Source organism: Hemitrygon akajei, chromosome 5 (genome assembly GCF_048418815.1).
Source record: "Hemitrygon akajei chromosome 5, sHemAka1.3, whole genome shotgun sequence".
Lineage (NCBI taxonomy): Eukaryota > Metazoa > Chordata > Chondrichthyes > Myliobatiformes > Dasyatidae > Hemitrygon > Hemitrygon akajei.
In genome coordinates, this window is record NC_133128.1 from 40,726,283 (window position 1) to 40,749,352 (window position 23,070).

At 40.4% G+C, this 23,070-nt stretch overlaps 1 protein-coding gene across 1 annotated transcript in view; it reads right to left on the reverse strand.

The window, feature by feature from the left end:
• Nucleotides 1-23,070, reverse strand: part of LOC140727203 (transmembrane protease serine 9-like) — a 125,466-nt gene that overhangs the window by 87,618 nt on the left and 14,778 nt on the right. The window contains exons 4-10 of the mRNA XM_073044470.1: nt 21,326-21,519; nt 20,066-20,104; nt 16,943-17,171; nt 14,824-14,957; nt 12,609-12,721; nt 8,568-8,674; nt 5,388-5,524 (exon numbers count right to left, since the gene is read on the reverse strand). Coding sequence (XP_072900571.1) covers nt 5,388-5,524; nt 8,568-8,674; nt 12,609-12,721; nt 14,824-14,957; nt 16,943-17,171; nt 20,066-20,104; nt 21,326-21,519 — 953 coding nt within the window. The remainder of the gene's footprint in view (nt 1-5,387; nt 5,525-8,567; nt 8,675-12,608; nt 12,722-14,823; nt 14,958-16,942; nt 17,172-20,065; nt 20,105-21,325; nt 21,520-23,070) is intronic.

Consider the following 23,070-nt stretch of genomic DNA (forward strand, 5'->3'; position numbering starts at 1 on the left):
AAGTGGAAGGATACGTCGGCACCCACCCTGTCACAATGGTTCTCTCAAGTGATGTTATGTCTTAGTTTGGAGAAAATTAGAAATTGAAACTTTGAACCTATGCTTGATTTTGAGAAAAGATGGGGTTCATTTGCTTGTTACCACCATTTGAGTTCATTGATAGATTTCCTCCACGATCTAATTGTAAATTTTGGGGGGGTTTTTTGCTGGTGGTTTGATGTTTATCTTTAGAAGCTTTTTGTCTGACGCTTGGCTCCGGGGTCGAACACCTAATGGGTTTTTTTTCCTCACTTTTCTTTGCTTTAGTAGGGCTTTTCTCTTTTCTTGTTTTTGTGTCACTATATTTCTCAATCTTTAAAACATTGGGTTTTTTCCCTTTGAGACATTGTGTTCGATTCTACTTCGATGTACTCTTGTTATTTTGGGTAATAATAAAAAAAAGTTTAGAAAAGAAACTTAGCTTCAGGATAATACTATCTGGTCTCAGAGGGCAGAGATAGCATCTTAAACAACTCCCCTGAAAGAAGCACCTCCAGTTCCGTAGCACACCTCAGTACTCCAGTATCCCGTTCTCCGGAGAGGGGCCTAAAACTACTACTTTCTAAAGTGAACCCACTAAACCACAGCTGACAATGGTTTCCAAACACCACTGTTCAAAGTGCTATAGAAAGCATTGAAGATGCACTCACAGAAGAGACTTGGGCAAAATCTGTTTCTTTGTTCTCTGTTCATGTCTGTCTTTGCCTTTTTAAAAATTTACCAGAAAAACAAAAATGTGCTGGATGCAGGCAGCATATATGGAGAGAGAAATAAGATAATGTTTCAAGTCGATGACCTTTCGTCAGAAGTCAGAGCTAATATAATGTCATGTGATGCCATAGAGTCATGAAGCAATACAGCAGGGATACAGGCTCTTCAGCCCATCAGTCAATGCTAGCCATTGTGTCCACCCAGCTAGTCTCAATTTCATATATTCGGCCCGTATCCCTCTACGCTCTTTCATGTGCTTCTTAAATGAGACTATTGTACCTATCTCAACCACTTCGTCTGATGGCCCTGCTGATCTACTTTCTCCTTAGCCACCCTTTTAATATAGCTATAGTAACTCTTAGGATTTTCCTTAATTTTACTTGCCACATCAATTTTGTACCCTCTCTTTGTCCTCCTAATCAGTTTTTGGACGCATCATTGCACTGCAGATCAGATCTCAGGTATTTAAAAAAAAGAATAAACATATGAGATTCTGCAGATGCTGGAAATCCAGAGCAACATGCACAAAATGCTGGGGGAACTCAGATGGTCACCTGGAAATCTATTGGGATCATTTATTCCTATAACTTATTTTTTTATTGAAGTTCATCATCAAACAAACATTTCCATAAGATGGATTTCAGACATTGTACATATATATCATATAATCATATATATCACAAATCTCCACAAAGTATTTATCTGAAATATACTCTCATAGAAAAGAGTGGAAAGAAAAAACAAGCAGAAGGAAAGAACTATGTACAAGTAGGGAGTGATCTTTTCTTTTTACAACAGATTCATTGATTTGTGAGAATAAAATCAGGCCTATGAGGCATTATGTAGTTAAACTATTTTTCCCAGTATGAATCAAATTGTTCCAAATTGGATAAAATTCTCTTACATTTGATTGGATTTAACAGCCCATTGACATTAAAAGAAATGAATTTTACCTTGTCCTTAGCCATCTGTATTTATCTGTCAATGTATCATTGAAATTAGAATAAAACTTGATCGATCTACTCCCTGAAGAAATAAGAACCAAGAAATGCAAATAACAACAAAAATGGCAACAAACGTGTGATTCCAAGGCTGAGGTCTCTAGTAGATGACCCTGCGTTGAGCTAGAGGAAATGTCTAGCTGTGGGGGATAACCCCTCCTACTTGTGAGTTGAGGGCCCCCATTGTAGTATTCATAAAAGTCAGTGAACAAATCCATTACACAAAAAAGATTTCCCTGTGTACTCCTCCTATATATATACATACACTCACACACATATATATATACATACATACACACATACATACACATACCACACACACATTACATACACATATATATATTTTCTCATTTTGGTGGGGAAAAGGGAGTAAGTGAGAGAATAAAGAATAACAACTAAGTAATATAAAATCCACATTATAATAAGTATTTCTCGAGATAGGTATATCACCGTGTACTTTTGCTTCCGTTTAGCTTCTCAACATTTTTAAAGTTAGCCAAACCTCTTCTGAAGGGGGTGAGGACTATCTTTGGGAAACTCCTGGTCTCTTCCTGATATATTTCTTTCGGCCTCCTCCCATCTCCTGCCTTCTCAATTCTCGCACTATTTCCCCAGCGAAGCGGGACAATTCCTCAGCCAGGCTTTCTTTTGTTTTGGTGACACTAACGGGCAACCCTCTGGCCTTCATGTCTGTAGTCGCCTCTTCCACTGTCTGGTACAACCGCGTCCCGTTGTCATAAAACACTCAAAGTTTAGCAGGGTACGGAGTTTGAAATCTAATCTTATTTTGCTTTAGTACTCGCTTTACTTCAGAGTATTCTTTGCGTTTCAGCAGGACCGTGGGGGGGGGGGGTAATCTTGGTCGAAATATATTACTTTATCGTCTAAAAACACTCTCTTCTTACCCCAGGCCCTTTGTAGAATCCCCGCCTTGGTGCTGTACTGAAGGAATTTAATTATTATTGAGTGTGGCTTTCTATCCTGGGTAGGTTTCAGAACGACCGCGCGGTGGGCTCTTTCAACTTCCAGCTTCATAACTGAGGGAAGATCCAGCACGTCCCGCAGTAACTTTCCGACAAACTCCGTCATAGACGAGCCCTCCGCTCCTTCGGGAACGCTGTAGATTCTGATATTTTTCCGCTGTGATCTTCCCTCCAAATCAAGCAGTTTACCTTCTTGGTGATGTATTATTTTTATTGTCTTGCTCAGTATCCGTTCCACGTTTTGAACGCGATCTTCCACCTTCTCAATTCGAGTCTCTTTCACCGCTATTTTTTGATTAACGCTGGCGAGCTCTGCCTTAATATCACAGAGCTGCTGCTTTATATCTTTCTGGACCTCCATTATTTCTGTCAGGATTTCGAAGATATTCGCCACCGTCTGAACAAGGCCCAGCGGCCGCCTCGCTCGCACGCGGTCGGGTAGGAGAGCCACTCGCTGCACTCCTCTCGGACGCAGGCTCCGCAGTGTCACTTTTTTTATTTCCATTTTTTTTCCCCATTCTTGCCCCTCTTTTCAGTTCAAATATTTTTCGAAAAATATTATATTTGACAGGTTAGCAGGGCTTAATACGCGTTTTTCCGGAGGAGCTTGTGACTTAAGCTGCCATTCTCGACGATGACGTCACTGGAACCCCTCGGGATCATTTATTCCAGTGCTCCTGATGCAGCCTCATCTACACTGGTGAGATCCGACATAGATTGTGGGACCACTGTGTCAAGCACCTCCGCTCCATTCACAGAAAGCAGAATTTCCCGGCACCAACGATTTTAATTCCTATTGCCATTTCCATTCTGCCAGTTCAGACCATGCCACGATGAGGCCAGTCTAAGGTTGGACGAGCAAGACTTCATATTTCTGTCTATGATGGCATGAATATCAATCTCTTCAATTTTCAATCATTTTCCCTTCCCCTTCTTTAGTTCCCTACTCTGGGCTCTTACCACTTCTCCTTACATGCCTATCGCATCCTCCTGGTGCCTCTCCTCCTTCCCTTAGTTCCTATAGCCCACTCTCCTCTCCTATCAGATTCCTTCTTCTCCAGCCCTTTACCTTTTCCACCTATCACATCTCAGCTTCTTATTTCATACCCCTCCCCTGCCCACCTGGCTTCACCTATCACCTTCTAGCTAGTCCTCCTTCCCTCCCCCCTCCCACCCCCACTTACTTATTCTGGCACTTTCTCCCTTCATTTCCAGTTCTGATGAAGGGTCCTGGCCCAAAATATCAACTGTTTATTCATTTCCATAGATGCTGCCTGACCTGCTGAGTTCCTTCAGCATTTTGTGTGTATTTAAAACAAAATCTTCAATGCTGACAATCTGCAATTATCATTTCTATTTCTTTATCCTCTGGCATTTCTTTTTCATTCCATTCATACCAATTCAAGAGTTAACAATACAAAGCATTGCAATTCCAAACAGAAAACAAAAACCCAATAATACATTACTCTCTGCAGTGAAGTTAAAAAATCGACCGACACACACAAAATGCTGGAGGAACTCAACAGGCCAGGCATCAACTATGGAAAAGAGTACAGTTGACATTTCAGGCCGAGACTCTAGGTCAGAAGAAAAGATGAGGAGTCAGAGGAAGAAGTTAGGGGAGGGGAGGAAGAAACAAGGTGATAGGTGAAACTGGAGGGTGGGGGTGTGAAATAAAGAGCTAGGAAGTTGATTGGTGGAAGAAAGAAAGGGGGAGGAGCACCAGAAGGAGGTGATGGATAGGTAGGGAAATAAGGTGAAAGAGGGAAATGGGAATGGTGAAGGAGAGGGGATGGGGGTCGTTACCAGAAATTGAAGAAATCAATGTTAATGAACTATGAGGCTGATGGTAGTGGATGGGTGAAACCCAGAGTTAATAATGTCAGTGATGGGGTGGGAGACGATGTCCTGCTGCTGTGGTCTTCTGCCTGCTCTGGATCCTTTCATTGTTAACTGCCAACAGGACATCAGCTGTCTCAACTTCACCACTCCTCTCTCCAATTCCAACCTCATTCCTTCCAAACCCACTGCTCGCCTCTCCCTCTGCACTAATCCTAACCTCACTATCAAACCCACAGATAAGGGGGGGATGCTGTAATACTCTAGTGGACTGACTTCTACCTTGCTGAGGCCCGGTGACAACTGTCAGGCACATCCTCTTACCTACCCCTTGAACACGACCCCACTAAGGAGCCCCAGGCCATTGTCTGCCACACTCTCCCCTCACCTTCTTACTCTCCTCCTCATCTTTCTTTCTCCAATCCTGACGAAGGGTCTCAGCCCGAAACATGAACTGTAATCTTCTCCATAGATGCTGCCTGGCCTATAGAGATCCTTCAGCATTTTGTGTGTGTTGCTTGGATTTCCAGCATCTGCAGATTTTCTCTTGTTTTTTTTAAAAATAGAGCATTACATGAAACTGATAAAGGTAAATCCCAAATTTTTAAAAAATGTGTTCAAACGGCACATTTCTCTTTGAATAAAACAGAATCAGCTAAGCCCATCACCTCATTCCTAAGCAAAAAACCATGCAGTTATATTTGTAGGCACTCACTTTTTTAAAAAAGTATTTTTTAATTCTTTGAGACAGTAAGAAAGCAGCTATTCCACAGTGTACAAGTATAGTTAAGTCAGTGAATAAGAATATTCTTACGTTGGCTGATGTTGTAGCTGCTGTACTCTGCCAGGAAAGCCTTGCTTGATTGTTTTCCACTGCACTGGAATGTGATACTAACCAGGAAATTAGTTACGTGGAATACTGTCTGATGGTCTATTTGATAGCCGCAGTACCTAGATGTAAAGCATATTTTGTAGTTACCCCAACAATGAACAGACTGACATTTTCAATGTTCTATTTAACATAGGTGTTGGATCTTAGACAGAGTAAAACATGTTTTCATTGGCAGAGTAACTCACCTCCCAACTCCCCAAAGCCTCTCCACCATTCATTACACCCAGGTCTGGAGTGTGAAGGAATACCTTCCATTTGCCTGGATGAGTGGAGCTTCAACAACACTAAAGATGTCGACACCACACAGGACTTTGGAGCCCACTTAATAGACGCCCCGTTTCACTCCCAACTATTTATTTGCTTTTCCACCAGCGCAGAGTGCCTGTAGTTTTTACCATCTACAATATACACTATTGTAAGAAGAACAACAGCATGGGAACCTAGGAGTCGTTCTCCATACCACGCATAGGACAGGGAACAGTACAGCACAAGAACAGGACTTCCGGCCCAGAATGTCTGTTGCGAATATGAAGCCAAATTTAACCAATCGTCCTCACATGATTCATACCCCTCCATTCTCTGAATATACGTGTGCCTTTCTAAAAGTCTCCTAAATACCACTCTTGTTCTTCTTTCACCACCTTGGCAGCGTATTCAAGACACCTACCACTCCCTAAGTAAAATACTCGCCTTGAATTTCTCCATTAAACTTCCCCCTCTCACCTTAAAGCTAATATTTGACGTTTTTGCCCTGAGAAAAAAGATTCTGACTCTCATAATTTTTCCACAGAAAACAGTTCACATTTGCCCAACATCACCTTAAAGCTAATACCCTCTAATCCAGGCAGTGCCCTGGGGAACCCTTATACACCTCCAAAGTTTCCACATCCCTCCAGAGCTGCACACAATACTCCAAGTGTGGCCTAGTCATCAGCAAGACTTGGAAATATATTGCTGTTCCTCTACCGTTGTGCATCAAATCATGGAACTTCCTCCATAACAGCATTGTGGGTATATCCTCGCCTCAAGCAGTTCAAGAAGACAGCTCACCACCACACTCACAAGGACATTTCCAGATGAATAATTAAGTACCAGCTCAGCGTACAAGGCCCACATCCCTCAAACGAATAAAACAAAGATCTGAATATCTTTCATTTTCCTCAGCACTGTTTTGGGGTTTTATGAAGAAGGGCAATTACAATTACCGGTAATTTGGGCATAACATTGAGGATGCCGAAGAGATTTACTGCAGTAGTTTCAGGTACAGGGACTTTAATACTAGTGGATAGATTGAAGTTGAGATTGTTCTGACATAGGAGGTTTTATGAGGATGTTTCAGGCATTTAAAATAATGAAGGGTATAAATAAAGTAGATAGAAAGAAGCACAAACATCAAATTTTATAATTTCCAGTAATTTCTCCCCGTTCCCTTTTCTCTTTTTCCAAATTCAATTTTGGCTCCCCCTTACTGCTTTTCATCTCCTGTCTTCCCCTTTGGTGTGCCTCCTCCTTCCCTTTCTCCTACGGGCTACTCTCCTCTCCTATCACATTTCTTCTTTTTCAGCCCTCTGCCTTTTCCACCAATCACCTCCCAGCTTCTTACTTCATTCCCCTTCCCCTATCCACATCTATCCCCCTTACCTGGCTTCACCTGTCACCTGGTACTCTCCCCCACCCCCCCACATTCTTATTCTGGCTCCTTCCCCCTTCCTTTCCATTCCTGACGGAGGGTCTCGGCCCAAAAAACTGTTCTTTCCTCTCCAGGAATGCTGCCAGACCTGCTGAGTCGCTCCAGCATTTCATGTGTTGTGACAAAATGCTGGATTTGTTTTCTCAGGTGGAGGCTAAGAGGAGATCTGATAGAAGTTTATAAAATTGTGATAGGCATAGATAGACAGGTGCTATCTTCCCCCCCCCCCCACCCCCCAGGAATGAAATGTCTAATACCAAAGGCCATGTATTTAAGGTGAGAGAGAACAGTTTAACAGAGATATACAGGACAAGCTTTTTTTAAAAAAACACAGAGATTGGTTGCTGCCTAGAATGTGCTGCTGAGGGCTAGTGGTGGAGGCAAATATGATAGAGACGTTTAAGAGACTCTCAGGCAAGTTTATGAACATGCAGAGAATGGAGGGATATTGTCACTGTGCAGGCAGAAGTGATCAACTTCACTTGGTGTCATAATCTTAATTGATTGGGTACAACGTTGTGAATCAAAGGTCTTGTTCCTGTGGTGTACTGTCCGGTGTTTGATGTTCTGTATGGAGACATGCAAGGCAATTCATTGGTGAGGGGAAACTAGGCAAGGGAATACACAATATGTGGTAGAGCACCGAATTGTGGAGAAACATGGTCATCTTGCAATTCATGTCGACTGTAGGACAGATGGATAAGATAATCAAGGTAGCTTGTAGGATACTTTACTGGTTCTGCCAGTTTATTTAGGAACAGAGAGAACTTGTTAAAACTGTGTAATGAACAGTTCTTGTCACCAGTATTGCAAGAAGCATGTGAGAATGCTCTAAAAAGTGAAGAATGGGGTTCAGAGGAATGGCCTTATGGCTAGATATTTGAATTGGCTGGGCTGGCATTATTTTATTCTAGCAGAGGAGTCTGAGGACAGATTCCTTGCAGATCTATAGGAAATATAAAAAGCTGAGATGGAATGAATGGATCTATTTCCCTAGGCAGAGAAATCAGAAACTCAGAGGGCATGGAATTAACGTTAAAGGATTAAAAGGGAAGTGTTTTCACCTAAAGGACAATAGGCGTGTTGTACTCAATATCTGAAAGGATAGTGCAAGCAAAATTCCTCATCACATTTCAAAAGGACCTGAATAGCTGCAAACTACAAGGCTACAGATGGGAGAGGCAATATGTGATTAGTCTGAAAAGCTCTTTTATGGCCAATATAGGCATGAAGGGACAATTTACTTTTTTCAAAGCCATAAATTGCCATGATTTCATGATAACATATTTCTTAAAGCTTCTCGTGCTTTATGTTATGCTATCATTGGAGTAACCGCAGAAAAATGCAAATAAAAATTCCTGTGCTTACCCTTTTACATAAATGTAATAGAAATAATAATGAAAAATACTTACATTTTTTCATTAATTTTCCACCAGCCATGATCACATCCTTCAATTCCCTTTTCCTTCAAGGTGTAGTTGTGAAATTTCAATGCTAACCCAAAAGATGGTGCAGAAGTCTGATAAACACAAGATAATTCTCATGAAAGCATTTTTTTAAGAATTGCCAAGTTATTTTTCATTTATTATTTTCTTCATTCTGCCTTTTCTCTTTGAATTCTGCATGCATAAATTCAGGGTATGTGGAGTAATGTACAGTCAATTATTTGAAGTGTAGTGGATAACAGGTCAAAACTGAGATGTTACAGTGACGACACTTTAATGCATGAGGGTACAAAATACCATGACTGGATTGACTATTCATCTATTTCAGTGAATGAAAGATAGGAAATTTTCCACCGTGAACTTGATAACAAACAATACCTAGCTATTTTTTCTTACAACAATAAACCCGTATAGTAAATTTTTGGTCAATTACATGGCAGCTGATCAATGAAACTCCTTCAACCCTGAAGTCATGCCCTCTTGTCCTAGAATCCCCTACCATGGGAAATAACTTTGCCATATCTAATCTCTTCAGGCCTTTTAACATTCGGAATGTTTCTATGAGATCCCCCTCATTCTCTTGAACTCCAGGGAATACAGCCCAAGAGCTGCCAGACGTTCCTCATACGGTAATCCTTTCATTCTTGTGAATCTTCTCTGAACCCTCTCCAATGTCAGTATATCCTTACCAAAATAAGGAGCCCAAAACTGAAGACAGTACTCAAAGTGTAGTCTCATGAGTGCCTTATAAAGCCTCAACATCACATCCTGCTCTTATATTCTATACCTCTAGAAATGAATGCCAACACTGCAATTGCCTTCACCACCGACTCAACCTTTAGGGTATCCTGCACAAGGACTCCCAAGTCCCTTTGCATCTCTGCATTTTGAATTCTCTCCCCATCTAAATAATAGTCTGCCCATTTACTTCTTCCACCAAAGCGCAGACCATACAATTTCCAACATTGTATTTCATTTGCCACTTCTTTGCCAATTCCCCTAAACTATCTAAGTCTCTCTGCAGGCTCTCTGTTTCCTCAACACTACCAGCTTCTCCACCTATCTTTGTATCAGTGGCAAATTTAGCCACAAATTCATTAATACTTAGTCGAAATCATTGACATACATCGTAAAAAGCAGCAGTCCGAACACTGACCCTGTAGAACTCCACTGGTAACCAGCAGCAAGCCGGAATAGGATCCCTTTATTCCCACTCTCTGTTTTCTGACGACCAGCCAATGCTCCACCCATGCTAGTAACTTCCTTGTAATTCTATGGGCTCTTATCTTGCTAAGCAGCCTCATGTGTGGCACCTCGTCAAAGGCCTTCTGAAAACCAAAGTACACCACGTCTACTGTATCTCCTTTGTCTACCCTGCTTGTAATTTCCTCAAAGAATTGCAGCAGGTTTGTCAGGCAGGATTTTCCTTTCAGGAAACTAATCTGGCTTTGGCCTATCTTGTCATGTTCCTCCAGGTATTCCATAATCTCATCCCTAACAATCGATTCCAACAACTTCCTAACCACTGATGTCAGGCTAACAGGTCTATAGTTTCCTTTCTGCTGCTTCCACCCTTCTTAAATGGTGGAGTAACGTATGCAATTTTCCAGTCATCCAGTACAATGCCAGAATCTATCGATTCTTGAAAGATCATCGTTAATGCCTCCACAATCTCTCCAGCTACTTCCTTCAGAACCCGAGGGTGCATTCCATCAGGAGATTTATCTACCCTCAGACCATTAAGCTTCCTGAGTACCTTCTCAGTTGTAAGTTTCACTGCACAAATTTCACTTCCCTGACCCTCTTGAATGCCCAGTATACTGCAGATGTCTTCCACTGTGAAGACTGATGCAAAATACCATTCATTTCATCTGCCATCTCTGCATCTCTCATTATAATATCTCCAGCATCATTTTGTATTGATCCTATATCTACCCTCAACTCTCTTTTACCCTTTATATACTTAAAAACGTTTTAAAATCTTCTTTGATATGAGTCGCCAGCTTCCTTTCATAATTCATCTTTTCCTTCCTAATGACCTTCTTAGTTTCCTTCTGCAAGTTTTTAAAAGCTTCCCATTCCTCTATCTTCCCACTATCTCTGGCTTCCTTGTATGCCCTCTCTTTTGCTTTTACTTGGGCTCTGACTTCACTTGTCAGCTTCGGTAGTGTCCTTCTCCCCTTTGAAAATTTCCTCTTATTTGGAATATATCTGTCTTGCACTTCCCTCATTTTTCACAGAAACTCCACCCATTGCTGCTCTGCTGTCCTTGCTGCAAATGTCCCTTTCCAGTCAACTTCATCCAGCTCCCCTCTCATCCCTTTGTAATTTTCTTTATTCCACTGAAATACCGACACATTGAATTTTATTTTTTCTCTCTCAGATTTCAATGTGAACTCGATCATATTGTGAACACTGACCCCTAAGAGTTCCTTAACCTTAAGCTCTCTTATCACCTCTGTATCATTACACAACCCACATCTTCAGCAATTACAGTTCAAACAAATACCTTCAAGCAGCTACCATCTTCCACCTTCCCCGTCAGACAACATGATCACAATTAACTTACAACTGTGTTAGTTTTCGGTTTTAAAATCCATTTTCCTCAGAAGCAGGCTCCAAGCTAATAAGCGTCCTGTCTTTTCATCTGTGTCCCTATTGGAAGGACACCATTTGTTCCAAATGAACAGGGTTAACTCTCTGAAATGTCTGTTTTATAAGATCTAATTTCCTTGATGTCCTTTTATGTTTGTTCTCTTATAGGTGCATTTAACTTTCAACAGTTATGTAAAGAAATATTGTCTTTCCAGCACCTTTTCACATTGTGCTCTGTAAGTCCAAACAGTATTCTGTATAAAAATATATCTTCTAATCTCTTTCTCAAGTCTTCTGATGATACATCTTAATGCTGATAATCTACCGATCCGACAGTCAATGGAACTAGAGCATAGAACGATAGAGCACAGTCCGGGTCCTTTGACTCATAATGGGGTGCTGACCTGTATAAAATGACTCCACAGTTAATCTAACCCTTCCTTCCTATGCAGCCCATAACCCTTCATTTTTCTTACATCCATATGCCTACCTAAGGGCTTTTTAAATATCCCCATTGTATCAGCCTTTACCTCCACCCTGGGTAGTCTGTTCCAGACACACACCACTTTCCATGTAAAAAACCTCCTCAAAACTTTCATCATCCCTCTTTCATTATTTATCTACATCACCTCCAAAATTTCCCTAATCAAAGCAAGCTTTGGGAAGCTGAGCTCATGAAATTTGTTCTATAATGCCAGTCTAAATTATCAGTATCAGCAGTCTTAAGATGTTCTCAAGATTTTGACTGTTTTTGCCTGTTTCTATTTGGGAACAACTCTCAGTTTCTCTCATTTCTGCATATGAATAAAGCCTTCTAATATTTGTGAATATCTTATTACTGGGTCAGAAAGAACTGGGAAAGTGAATGAAGATATGCATTTCAGAGGCATTCATAGAAATATTATCAGGAATACATGAGACTTATAAAGACTTAAAATAACATCAAAATAATAAAAATGAGACTGATGAAAGAAAACATTTAAAAGACCAAATACAAAAGATTAATTGGTTTGTTTTAGGTACAGGATAATCAGACTTTCGAGTACCTTCGTGACTGTTTTGACCAGCATTGTTTCAGTTTTATGATGTGTCTGAGACTCATTTGACACAAGTTACTTACAACTTGTAGATCTCTGACTATTATAATGTTCTTGTATAATTACTGTATAAACACGAGTCCTAAGGTCGATTTGATGTATATACTTGCCTTAAAACAGTTGCTTTAGTTTCAATACAAAATATTTCAAAATAGTTAAAAATATATTTTGATGTATTTCTGGTATTCTACATTCGTTCACCTGCATGAATTTGAAGGGATAAGTTAATGATGTACTGAATTAAGAACAATACTTGGAAGCATTTGAAGTTAGCTCATGAAAACAGCATTTTTGTCAAAACAAAATCAAATGTTACCTTAAATATCCATGTAGAGCTACACTTTCGAGGGTAATAACTTGGATAATATGGGCTGGTTATGTTTCCCTCCAATCTTGTTCCATCTTTTGACAGTATAGTGCTTTCTAATTCTAAGCAAAGGCAAATAAAATAATTAATTTCATTGCTTAAACTTTTAAAAACACTTTTTCTACTGCTCACATTCAAGTCAAGTCATGGCAAGTTGATTGTCATTTAACTATATACATGTATATAAATATATAACCATATAATGTATATAGAAACAAGATGTTTCTCTGAACCAGGGTGTAAGGCACAGTAGTACACATAACCCACAATAACTTAAGGATAAAATGTACAGATGAATCACACATAAACAACAAACTGAAGTGCATTAATATTAAATATTGTAGGTTATGGAACAGATTAACCGGTGACACTTCAAATATGATGAGGCAGGGAGTTCAAAAGCCCAATGGCCCGGGGGAAGAAACTGTTTCCCACCCTGACTGTTCATGCTTTTATGCATCGTAGTCCCCTGCCTGATGGTAGAAAGTCAAAGAGGATGCTGGATGGATGGGTGGGATCCTTAGTAACACTAAGGGCCCCTCTGCGTACACAGCGCTCCTGATGAATGTCCCTGACGGATGGTAGGGAGACCCCGATGATCCTCTCAGCTGTTCTCACTGTCCTTTGTAGGGACTTCCGGGTCACTTCTTTTCGTCCAGCTTTTTCAAATTGGTAGTGAGCTAATTTGGTTCCAAACCACGTCTGCTGAAACCATTTTGTATGAACTAATTTTTATCCCTGGCCTCGAGGCCAGGAAGCCTGGAGCCCATGATTGACTCCATTTTTCATCAATCTCACCGATTAAAGCACTGAGGAAGATCGAAATCTTGGAGGCGAGTGTGGAAAGTGAGGGAATGTTGAGTACCGTCTCCCAGCCTCTTGCTTGTTTCCGCCGGAGGAAGGTGTCTCTGTGTGACAGTCTCTCCCTCCCTCCCTCTGACTTGCTGCACCCAGAGGGAAGTCCCTGCATTCAGATGGTCTCTCTTCCCTCGACGCTGTCAGAGGATGGTGCCGGAGTTCTGGGTCTCGGACAAGGTTTAATCGATGTGGTTTGTGGATCGGACTCTGTAGTTCACGTTATGATGTGTTTCCACTTTCTGGTTGCTCCTTTGTTGCTGTTTGGACGATTTTGAATCGGGGTGGCCTGCCAGTAATGAACACTGAGCTGAACTGAATATGCCTGGACTCTTTCAATCCTGTGTTTTATATTCCGGGTTTTACGTTCATGTTTTTTGTTACTGTTTGCACAATTTGACTTTTTTTTGTGCATGGGAAGATGTTGATGTTTTTCTTTGACTGGGTTCCATGGTTTTCTTTGCTTCCATAAGACCATAAGATATAGGAGCAGAAGTAGGCCATTTGGCCCATCAAGTCTGCTCTGCCATTCCATCATGGGATGATCCAGTTCATCCCCACTCCCCTGCCCTCTCCTCATACCCTTTGATGCCCTGGCTAATCAAGAACCTACCTATCTCTGCCTTAAAATGCACCCAATGACTTGGCCTCCACAGCCGCTCATGGCAATAAAGTCCACAGATTTATCACCCTCCGACTAAAATAATTCTCGTGGCTGTCTGTGGGGAACGAATCTCAGGGTCATACATTCAGAGTAAATGTACTTCTGAAGAAAATCTTTAGAATTTCCTGTTCAGTGCAACTTTGGCAATGCGGTGAATATTAACCTCATGATAAATGGACAGCAAGCCAACAGCTTAAAAGAGGGGGAAACTCTCATAAGTAATTGTTAGCATATTTACAGTCCACAGCACTTTTCAAGCTTCAATATTATTCCCCAAGTTGCTGAGTACTTCCAGTTCTTGTATTTTATATGAGATTTCCAGAATCCACAGTATTTTGCTTGTGTGAGTAAATGGAACAGGTACATAAATAGAGCTTATAGAGCTCAAAGTTTTACCACTAAGTGTATTGCATGTATGGTTAACAGCACAAGAGAAGAGATACTCTGTTTGCAACTGTGACCAGTCCCAGTTTTGAATATCTTGTTATTACACGTTTCATCAGAAAAGCACTTTGAAAGTTAGTATTATGCTGGAGATACACTGAAATTGAACAAGGAAATGAGCTCACCAGTTTTAAGGTTTTACCAGGTTTCAGATCTTTAAGAAACTTGAGAATTACAATGCAAAGCTATTGAAGAACTTACTTTCCTTGGGAATTGCTTCAAAGTAGCCCATTAGTTCTTTCTTTCCGTACAACCTGAGGGAGTTGAATGACAGAAACATGCCATTGCCAGTAGATACGAAAGAAACGGGGGAAGAACCAAAGGGTTCACAGGCTCTGGAAATGAAAGAAAAACACTGACAGAAGCAAAGTTGGACAGGAACACATTAATAAAACACCACAAGATTGAACGAATATTACCTATAGCTGTATTTAAGAAGTGCAAAATTAAATTAATTAATTTCATGTATTCATATCAAAAGCGTGACCTTAATCAGGTGTGCAAAACAAATTTGCATTTATAATGCACCTTGCATATCCCTTTCAAAATTCTCCAAAGTGCCTTACAACCAATGAAAATGCTTTTAAGTGATGATGTTGCTGAAATTTAGGAAATATTTGTACACCGAAAACAGCAACAGGGTTAGAAAAATAATCTTAGAGATATTAATAGAGAGAGAAGTGCTTGCGAGAGCACTAGAGGTAATGCCCTTCCTTTTTCTTTAAAAAAGACTTGCTATCTAGGATCAGCCACAATCTTTTTGAATAACAAAGCAGGACTGAGTGCCCATCTGGCATGAGCTTGCTTCTATGTATCATGTGTATGCACGTTCATTGAACATGAGATTTTGCATTCTCATGTGAGTCGCCAAAATCTGCAGATATTTCCATGAGCAGATGTCTGCAATTCTGTGCAAAAATAACAACAAATCCCTACCCCTCTCAGCTTTTCGCAGGGATCGTTCCCTCTGCGACTACCTGGTCCACACGTCCCTCCCCACAGAACTCCCACCTGGCACTTATCCCTGCAAGCGCAAATGCTACACCTGTCCCCACACCTCCCCCCTTCCCACCATTCCGGGCCCCAGACAGTCCTTCCAGGTGAGGCAACACTTCACCTGCGAGTCTGCTGGAGTCGTCTATTGCACCCGGTGCTCCCAGTGCGGCCTCCTCTACATCGGCGAGACCCGACGCAGATTGGGGGACTGCTTCGTCGAGCACCTCCACTCCGTCCGTCACAATAGACAGGACCTCCTGGTTGCCACCCACTTCAACTCTGCCTCTCATTCCCATCTAGATATGTCCATACATGGCCTCCTCTACTGCCATGATGAGGCCAAACTCAGGTTGGAGGAGCAACACTTCATCTACTGTCTGGGTAGCCTCCAGCCTGGTGGTATGAACATTGAATTCTCCAATTTCCAGTAATTCCCTCCCCCTCCCCCTTCCCCTTTCCCAGGTCCCTCTCTGCCTCTCTCCCCTTTCAACTTTCTGCTTCTTTATCTCTACAGTTCTCTCATGCTTATCCCCTCCCCCTCCCCCTTTATCTTTCCTCTAATTGGTTTTCCACCTGGCGCCTCTAGGCCCTACCCCCTCCCCATCTCTATTACTGGGCTGCGGCCCTCTCATCCCCCCCATTCCTGATGAAGGGTGTCGGCCCGAAACGTTGCCTACTCTTTTCTCACGGATGCTGCCTGACCTGCTGAGTTCTTCCAGCGTTGTGTACGTATTCTCCCAGCAAAATCAAGTCTACCCTCTCTCGGTCCAGAGGAGGATTTTTAAGTGGATTTCTATCATCACAAAAACTTTGCTCCTTTGCTTACAATTTCATTTTTGATTTTGCCATCACTTTATTTACAAACTGTCTACAATCATTTTGTTATATTTAATTCATTTCACTCTTTTCCTCTGAACTTAGTAATGGATGTTTGTTAACAGATAAATATACACAAACTTTCTATGGCTTTAACAATTTACATACATCTGCTGCTGATTGTAATGATTGATATATTGATAACTTTATAAAACATTTCTTTGCTAATTTAGCAAATGTATTAATCTATTTAAAATAGCTAGGTAATAGAAAACTAAGAAAAGTCATTCCAAATACATTAAACATTTAATCATTAATCACAACAGTAATATTTAGCACATTTGTATTTTTCAATGCAATGTTTAAGGTGCTTTCTTTAAGTGACAGATATTAATGATATAATTTAAGATTATTCAAATCACTTTTATTGTATGAAAGATCAACAGGAATATGAAATAAATTAGATACAGGCTGTTAAAAACTTGAATCATTGGGCCTGGATACATACCGGTATAGTTTTCTACTTCTGATAGGCATAAGCGAATCATAAATATAGAATGAATCTGTGATGCAATTGTCGGGTTCAATCTGAAGGCTGACGACAGAGAGGCGAATGACATATCCTAACAGAGAGGTGAGCCTGAAGTAGCAATTCACCCGTCCCGAGGCAGCAGAGAAGTTCAGAGGGACAGAAGTGCCAGTCCGTTCTGCGTACTTATCAATGACATATTTTGAATCTGGGAAAAGGTAACAAATGATTAGAGATGTTAATATCTGTGACTATATGTCTTTTAATCATATTTCCCCATCTTATTTTACATACCCTTTATGCAACCAAGAAATACTGCCTTTAAAGCATTTCAATATATAAAATGAAACACATAATGAAGTAATGCCACTTACAGGTTTCTAGAGCTGGCACCTATTTCATCATTTGCCAAACCAACATGAAATGTTTTATTCCAAGTGTTCATCTCTCATTTCAATTGATTTCAAAGTCTTTCTCTATTGCTGAATTCTTGATTGAGATGCAACTTCAATAAACTAACAGGTGGCTTCTCTTACTGTGTAAAATGTCCTCCACAACTGTCTTTTCAAGTTGAAGTTCAAGTTCAGTTCATTGTCATGCAACTGTATCCATATATACAGCCAAACAAAACAACACAGTACATACAACTCACACATATAACACAAAGTAATATTATCACAGATATATTAATAAATAATAAGGTGCATAACAAGTTAAGAGTATATCTCATACGTGATGAGACCTGGGCTGAAGCAGAGTGTTCAGTCATCTTACAGCTTGGGGAAAGAAGCTGTTTCCCATCCTAACAGTGCCTGTCCTACTGCGGCAGTACCTCCTGCCCGATGGTAGGGGGTCAAAGAGATTGTTGGACGGATGGGAGGGATCATTGACAATGTTAAGGGCCCCGCATGCACAGCACTCCTTATAAACACACCCAATGGGAGGCAGAGACATCCTGATGTTCCTCTCGGCAGTCCTCGCAATCCTTTGTAGGGACTTGTGGTCAGATGCCTTGCAGTTCCTGTATCAGTGATGCAGCTGGTCAGGACACTCTCAATGGTGCTCCTGTAAAAATTGGTTAGTACGGGAGGTGGGGGCAAATCCTCACTTGCTTCATTCTCCTCAGGGAGTGGAGATGCAGCTGTGCCTTCTTGACCAAAGAGATGGCGTTGAGAGATTAGGTGAAATTGTCCATTTTCCAGGAACCCCCCGGGAAGCTTGGTGTTTCCAATTTTCTCCAGAGAAGAGCTGTGTATGTGCAGTGAGGAATGGTCAGCCTACAAAGTCCACAATCAGCTTATTTGGTCATGTCCATATTGAGACTCCAGTTGTTGTGCTCACTCCATTCTACCAGTTGCTCTACCCCCTCTCATTATATGGACTTGTCTTTGTTGACGAGGCCAACCATTGTATCATCAGCAAACTTGATGATTCGGTTTGAAATGTTCGAAGTAAATTTATTATCAAAGTACAGACAAGTCACCATATACAACCTTGAGATTCATTTACTAATGGGCATTCACAGTCAATACAAGAAACACAATGAATGACTGCTCTCAAGAGGGCAGACCACAACCAGTGGGCAAAAGACAACAAATTGTACAAATACAAAATGAGAAAAAAACTAAATAACAATAATAAATAAGCAATAAATATTGAGAAAGTAAGTGTAGAATTATTGAAAGTGAGTCCATGGGTTGTGGGAGCAGTTCAATGATGGGCAAGTGAATTTTCATGAAGTTATCCCCTCCGGTTTAAGAGCCTGATGGTTGTGGGCTAATAACTGTTCCTGAATCTGGTGCTGTGGGTCCTGAGGCTCCTGTACCTTCTTCCCTTTGGCAGCAGTAGGAGAGAACATGACCAGGATGGTGGGGGTCCTTGATGAAGTATGATGCTTTCTTGTGATAGTGCTCCATGTAGATGTGCTCAGTAGTGAGGAGGGTTTTACCCGAGATGGACAGGTCCATATCCCCTACCTTTGATAGGATTTTCCATTCAAGGGCATTGGTGCTTCCATACCAGGCCATGATGTAACCCGTCAGTGAACTATTCACCACATATCTATCGAAGTTTGTCAAAGTTTTACTGTAAATAATATGGTTAATCTTCACAAAATTCTAAGCTGCTATGCTTTCTTCATAACGGCACTTATGTGCTTGGCTCAGGACAGATCCCCTGAAATGAAAACACCAAGGAGTTTAAAGTTGCTAACCATCTTCTTCTCTGAACCCTGATGAGGACTGGCTCACGGACCTCCTGTTTCCTCTTCCTGAAGTCAATAATCAACTCCTTGGTCTTGCTGACATTGAGTGAGAGATTGCTGTTGTGGCACCACTCAGCCAGATTTTCAAACTCCCTCCTACATGCTGATTCACCACCTTTGATTCGGCCAAATAACTAAAAGCTTAGTTTTAGTTAGCTTGTTTAAGGTTAGGGTTGTGCTTGAGGTCAAGGCTGCCAATGATGTTGTGGTTAAACTTTGGACAACAAACTGAAGTCCAGCATGATTCACGCTGTCCAGGAGTACCCAGATTCAAGTTCCAGACAACCTGATATTAGATCAGACATCACAGCAGCGCAGCGTGTAGTTCTTTGTCCTCCTCCAACTCTCCGATAGCTTCCATGGTCTAGATTCAGTCCTAACCTCCGGCGCTATTTCTGTGTGGTTTGCATGTTCTCCCTGTATCTGCTTTCTTCCTACATCCCAAAGACGTTCTGGTTGTTGGATTAATTGGCTACCTTGATTGATTGATGCTTTGTAGCAAATTAAAAATCAAGTTACTTAATGTTTAATTGGGAGCAGACACAAGTTATAGTTCAATATTTCAACAGACGCATGCATGTGAGTTCTCATTGCTGGATCAGACGGAGCTTCAGATTCCCTGGCACTAATACCTCAGATGTCCTGTTTTGGACCCAGCAAAGAGATGCAGTTCATGAGGAAGGCGGACCAGCACTTCCACTTTTTTTTTTTAAGGGCTTTGCGAGTACTTAGGAGTATAAAATGGGCTCTGTAAATAAGGTCTTTCTTTATTTAATATTACCCCCTATGTGTGGTTGCACAATGTTTGCTTAAGGTTAAAATTAATTTAAAATTATTACCTGTCATAGCTGTAGCAATATAATCTGAACGAAGGCCAGCTATTAATACAAAAATAAAAAATTATGTTACGTCTGAGGAAAAGCTGTCTGGGGTATTAAAAAAGTAGACAGAGAATTTAATCTTTGACTAAACATCCATATGACTTGCACACACATCCAAATAATTTCCAGAGTTTAATATAACCAAACACTTAACAAACTGGGTTTCTTAAGAACTCATTAAAAACAACGACTAGGAAATTATGCCCCAAAAGGCTTTAATATTACCAACATGTCACAAGTTGATTTAAAGCTTTTTTTTCCAATTTTTTAAATACAGGGGTTTAATTAATCAAATCAGTGGCTTTACTAAACAGTGAATGAAGCAACTTGGGAAGAATGCTTCAAGTTTCCCACACTATTTTTATTGAGATCACTCATGTAAGTATATGAACGCGTGAATTGGAACTTACACCTCACAGATCTATAATTTGGGAAATCTGATATCGGATTCCAGCTAGCAGGAAAGAGAAGGCCTAGATTTTGTAGTCATTAACAAAGCAAATGCTCTTTCAGTTAACCAACAAAAGGTACTTACAACATTTCACAGGCTGTAAAGCACAGACTTTCCCTAGTCTAACATTAGCTTCAACTTAGTACCTTATAGAAATCATCCCTGATGCCCAACCATTGGACAGTCTATAATTTGACTGATCAGTCAGATTAAAGAATTCTTATGCAAGAAACAAGAAATATAGTCTTTGTTTAAATCATTGTACATGATAATGAAATAATGATTTACACTTGTGAGATTTACAGTGAACCGCAAATATTAAATAAAACCGTAAATATCATTTCCAATATTTCCAAAATCGGCTGATTTTAACCGAGGAAGTGAAATTTCATATATAAAACAAATTTAACAGGGTATGGCATAGATCATCCTTAAAATATCAGATGCTTTAAATGATATAAGAAAGGTAATTATTCATTATTTTGCATCGATCATCTCAATGTAAATAATGAATTGATTTTTATTTTATTTTTATTTTGATTCTATATGTAAGGGGCTTACGGAAGTGGCATCTTTAATGGAAACTTCCGGATTTCTGTGTTTATCTGCACATATATAGAAGCAAGAATTTGCCACCTGTTTTCCACAGTAATAAAGACAGCTGCTGGCAGTCTTGGCCCTACTACCTTTGCATATCCTGAGCCACTAATATATTGTGTGACATATAGTATTCAATAACTGCAGTATACAGAAAGCCGAAAAGATACCATTAATAACAATTGAGTCCAGATCCACAGGAAGTCCATGGAGGTAACCAACCGAAGTGCGGTTTACGAGGCTCGTCTGGATAGAGTCCTTTAAGATAGCACTGACACAGTCTTCACACACAAACAAAGCCTTCACATTTGGGACCACAAAGACCATCCAGAAATAAACAAGAACACCACCATTGTTGTTATCACTGTAAAAGAGACACAGGTTGGATTATGGTTTGGAAGACATGGACTGGCCTTTTACTGGAGTCATCCCTGCATAGAAAGTCCATTTTCAGGCAATTTGTTTATGGCTGCATATTGTACAAAGACGTGGCTCAACGGGATGCAGTGATTTGGAGAAATTCCTGTAGACTTTACTTCCTCTGCCACTTATATGGATTCTGTTTGAGGAAACTGACATTGCTGGCTATACAGTAAACAATATGCCAAATCACATGCATCGTCCTACCTCCAACTCATTTTAAAATAACCTCTCACTTGATGTCAGTGTAGCACTCTGGTTTACCATCATGTATCAATACTGTTATGCTGTTGGGGATTTTAGTTTCTGCAGGTTTTCTCAAAATGCAATGTGTTCCTTTAATTACGTTACACAATTGAGTATTTCATTTTTGCTCTTTCAAATAAAAATTCAGTTGATCGCTAAGTTAGGCTTGTTGAGTTAGCCAGTAGGATTTATCTTGGGAACAGTCCAGAGTGAGCATGGGAAAAAGGGAGGGGTAGCCATTTTCTAGAGAGAGAGAGAGTGTGTGTGGGATCAGAGAAGGAGAAAGAAGGAAAATGGAAACAGACGATGAACATAGCAGAGGAACATAGTGAAATACCTACAAAACCCACTTGGCAGGACAGATACTGCTGTCGGGAAAATCTTCATGCAGACGAGGTCCTCACAGAGAATATACAGATAACTTTTAGTTAGCTAGTTATCACAAAACCTTGGAGAAAGTTTGATGCTTTGTCCTTGGATGTCATGTGGATATTTATTTATGCTTTGCTTGGAATATGTTTTTGGGCAGATTTGTTCAGTACCATGAGTAACCAAAGTGAAACAAACTGGGATGACTACACAACAATGAGCTCCAACAACATCTGAACACTATTGACCAATGGATATGTAATGGGCCCATTTTCTTTATTCTGTTTGTTATAGTTAAAAATATTTGTTAATACAATTCTAATTTAAGTTTATCCTTGTGTTAGTTAAATTATTACTTCCTGGTGAACAGTAAATTTGCATGGGTGTCAGTATTCATATATGTAACAGTCTTATTTTCCCTTAAAGAGACATTCAACCTTTTATGTATTGTGTTTAGCGGAATCATATTTGCCCTGGATGAATTTACTTGTTGGAAATAATTCTGTGCATTTTAGAGTTGTGTTGCTGTTAGCTTGTATTCACAGTAATTGCTAACTCAGTATGAGCCTACAGTGAAAGGGTTACATCAGCAAAACCAAGGAGCTGATTATTGACTTCAGAAGAAAGAAGCCAAAGGTCCATAAGTCAGACCTCATCAGAGGATCAGAGGAGGAGAAGATCAGCAACTTTAAATTTCTTGGTTTAAGATATTCCTTGATTCAAGATATTTAAATATCTTGGAGAACCTATCCTGGCACGTAAGTACAATTATGAAGAAAGCTCGGCAGTGCCTCTATTTCCTTAAGAGTTTGTGTAGATTTCGCATGACAAACCTATAGATGTGAAGTGGGAAGTGTATTGACTGGCTGCATCACAGCCT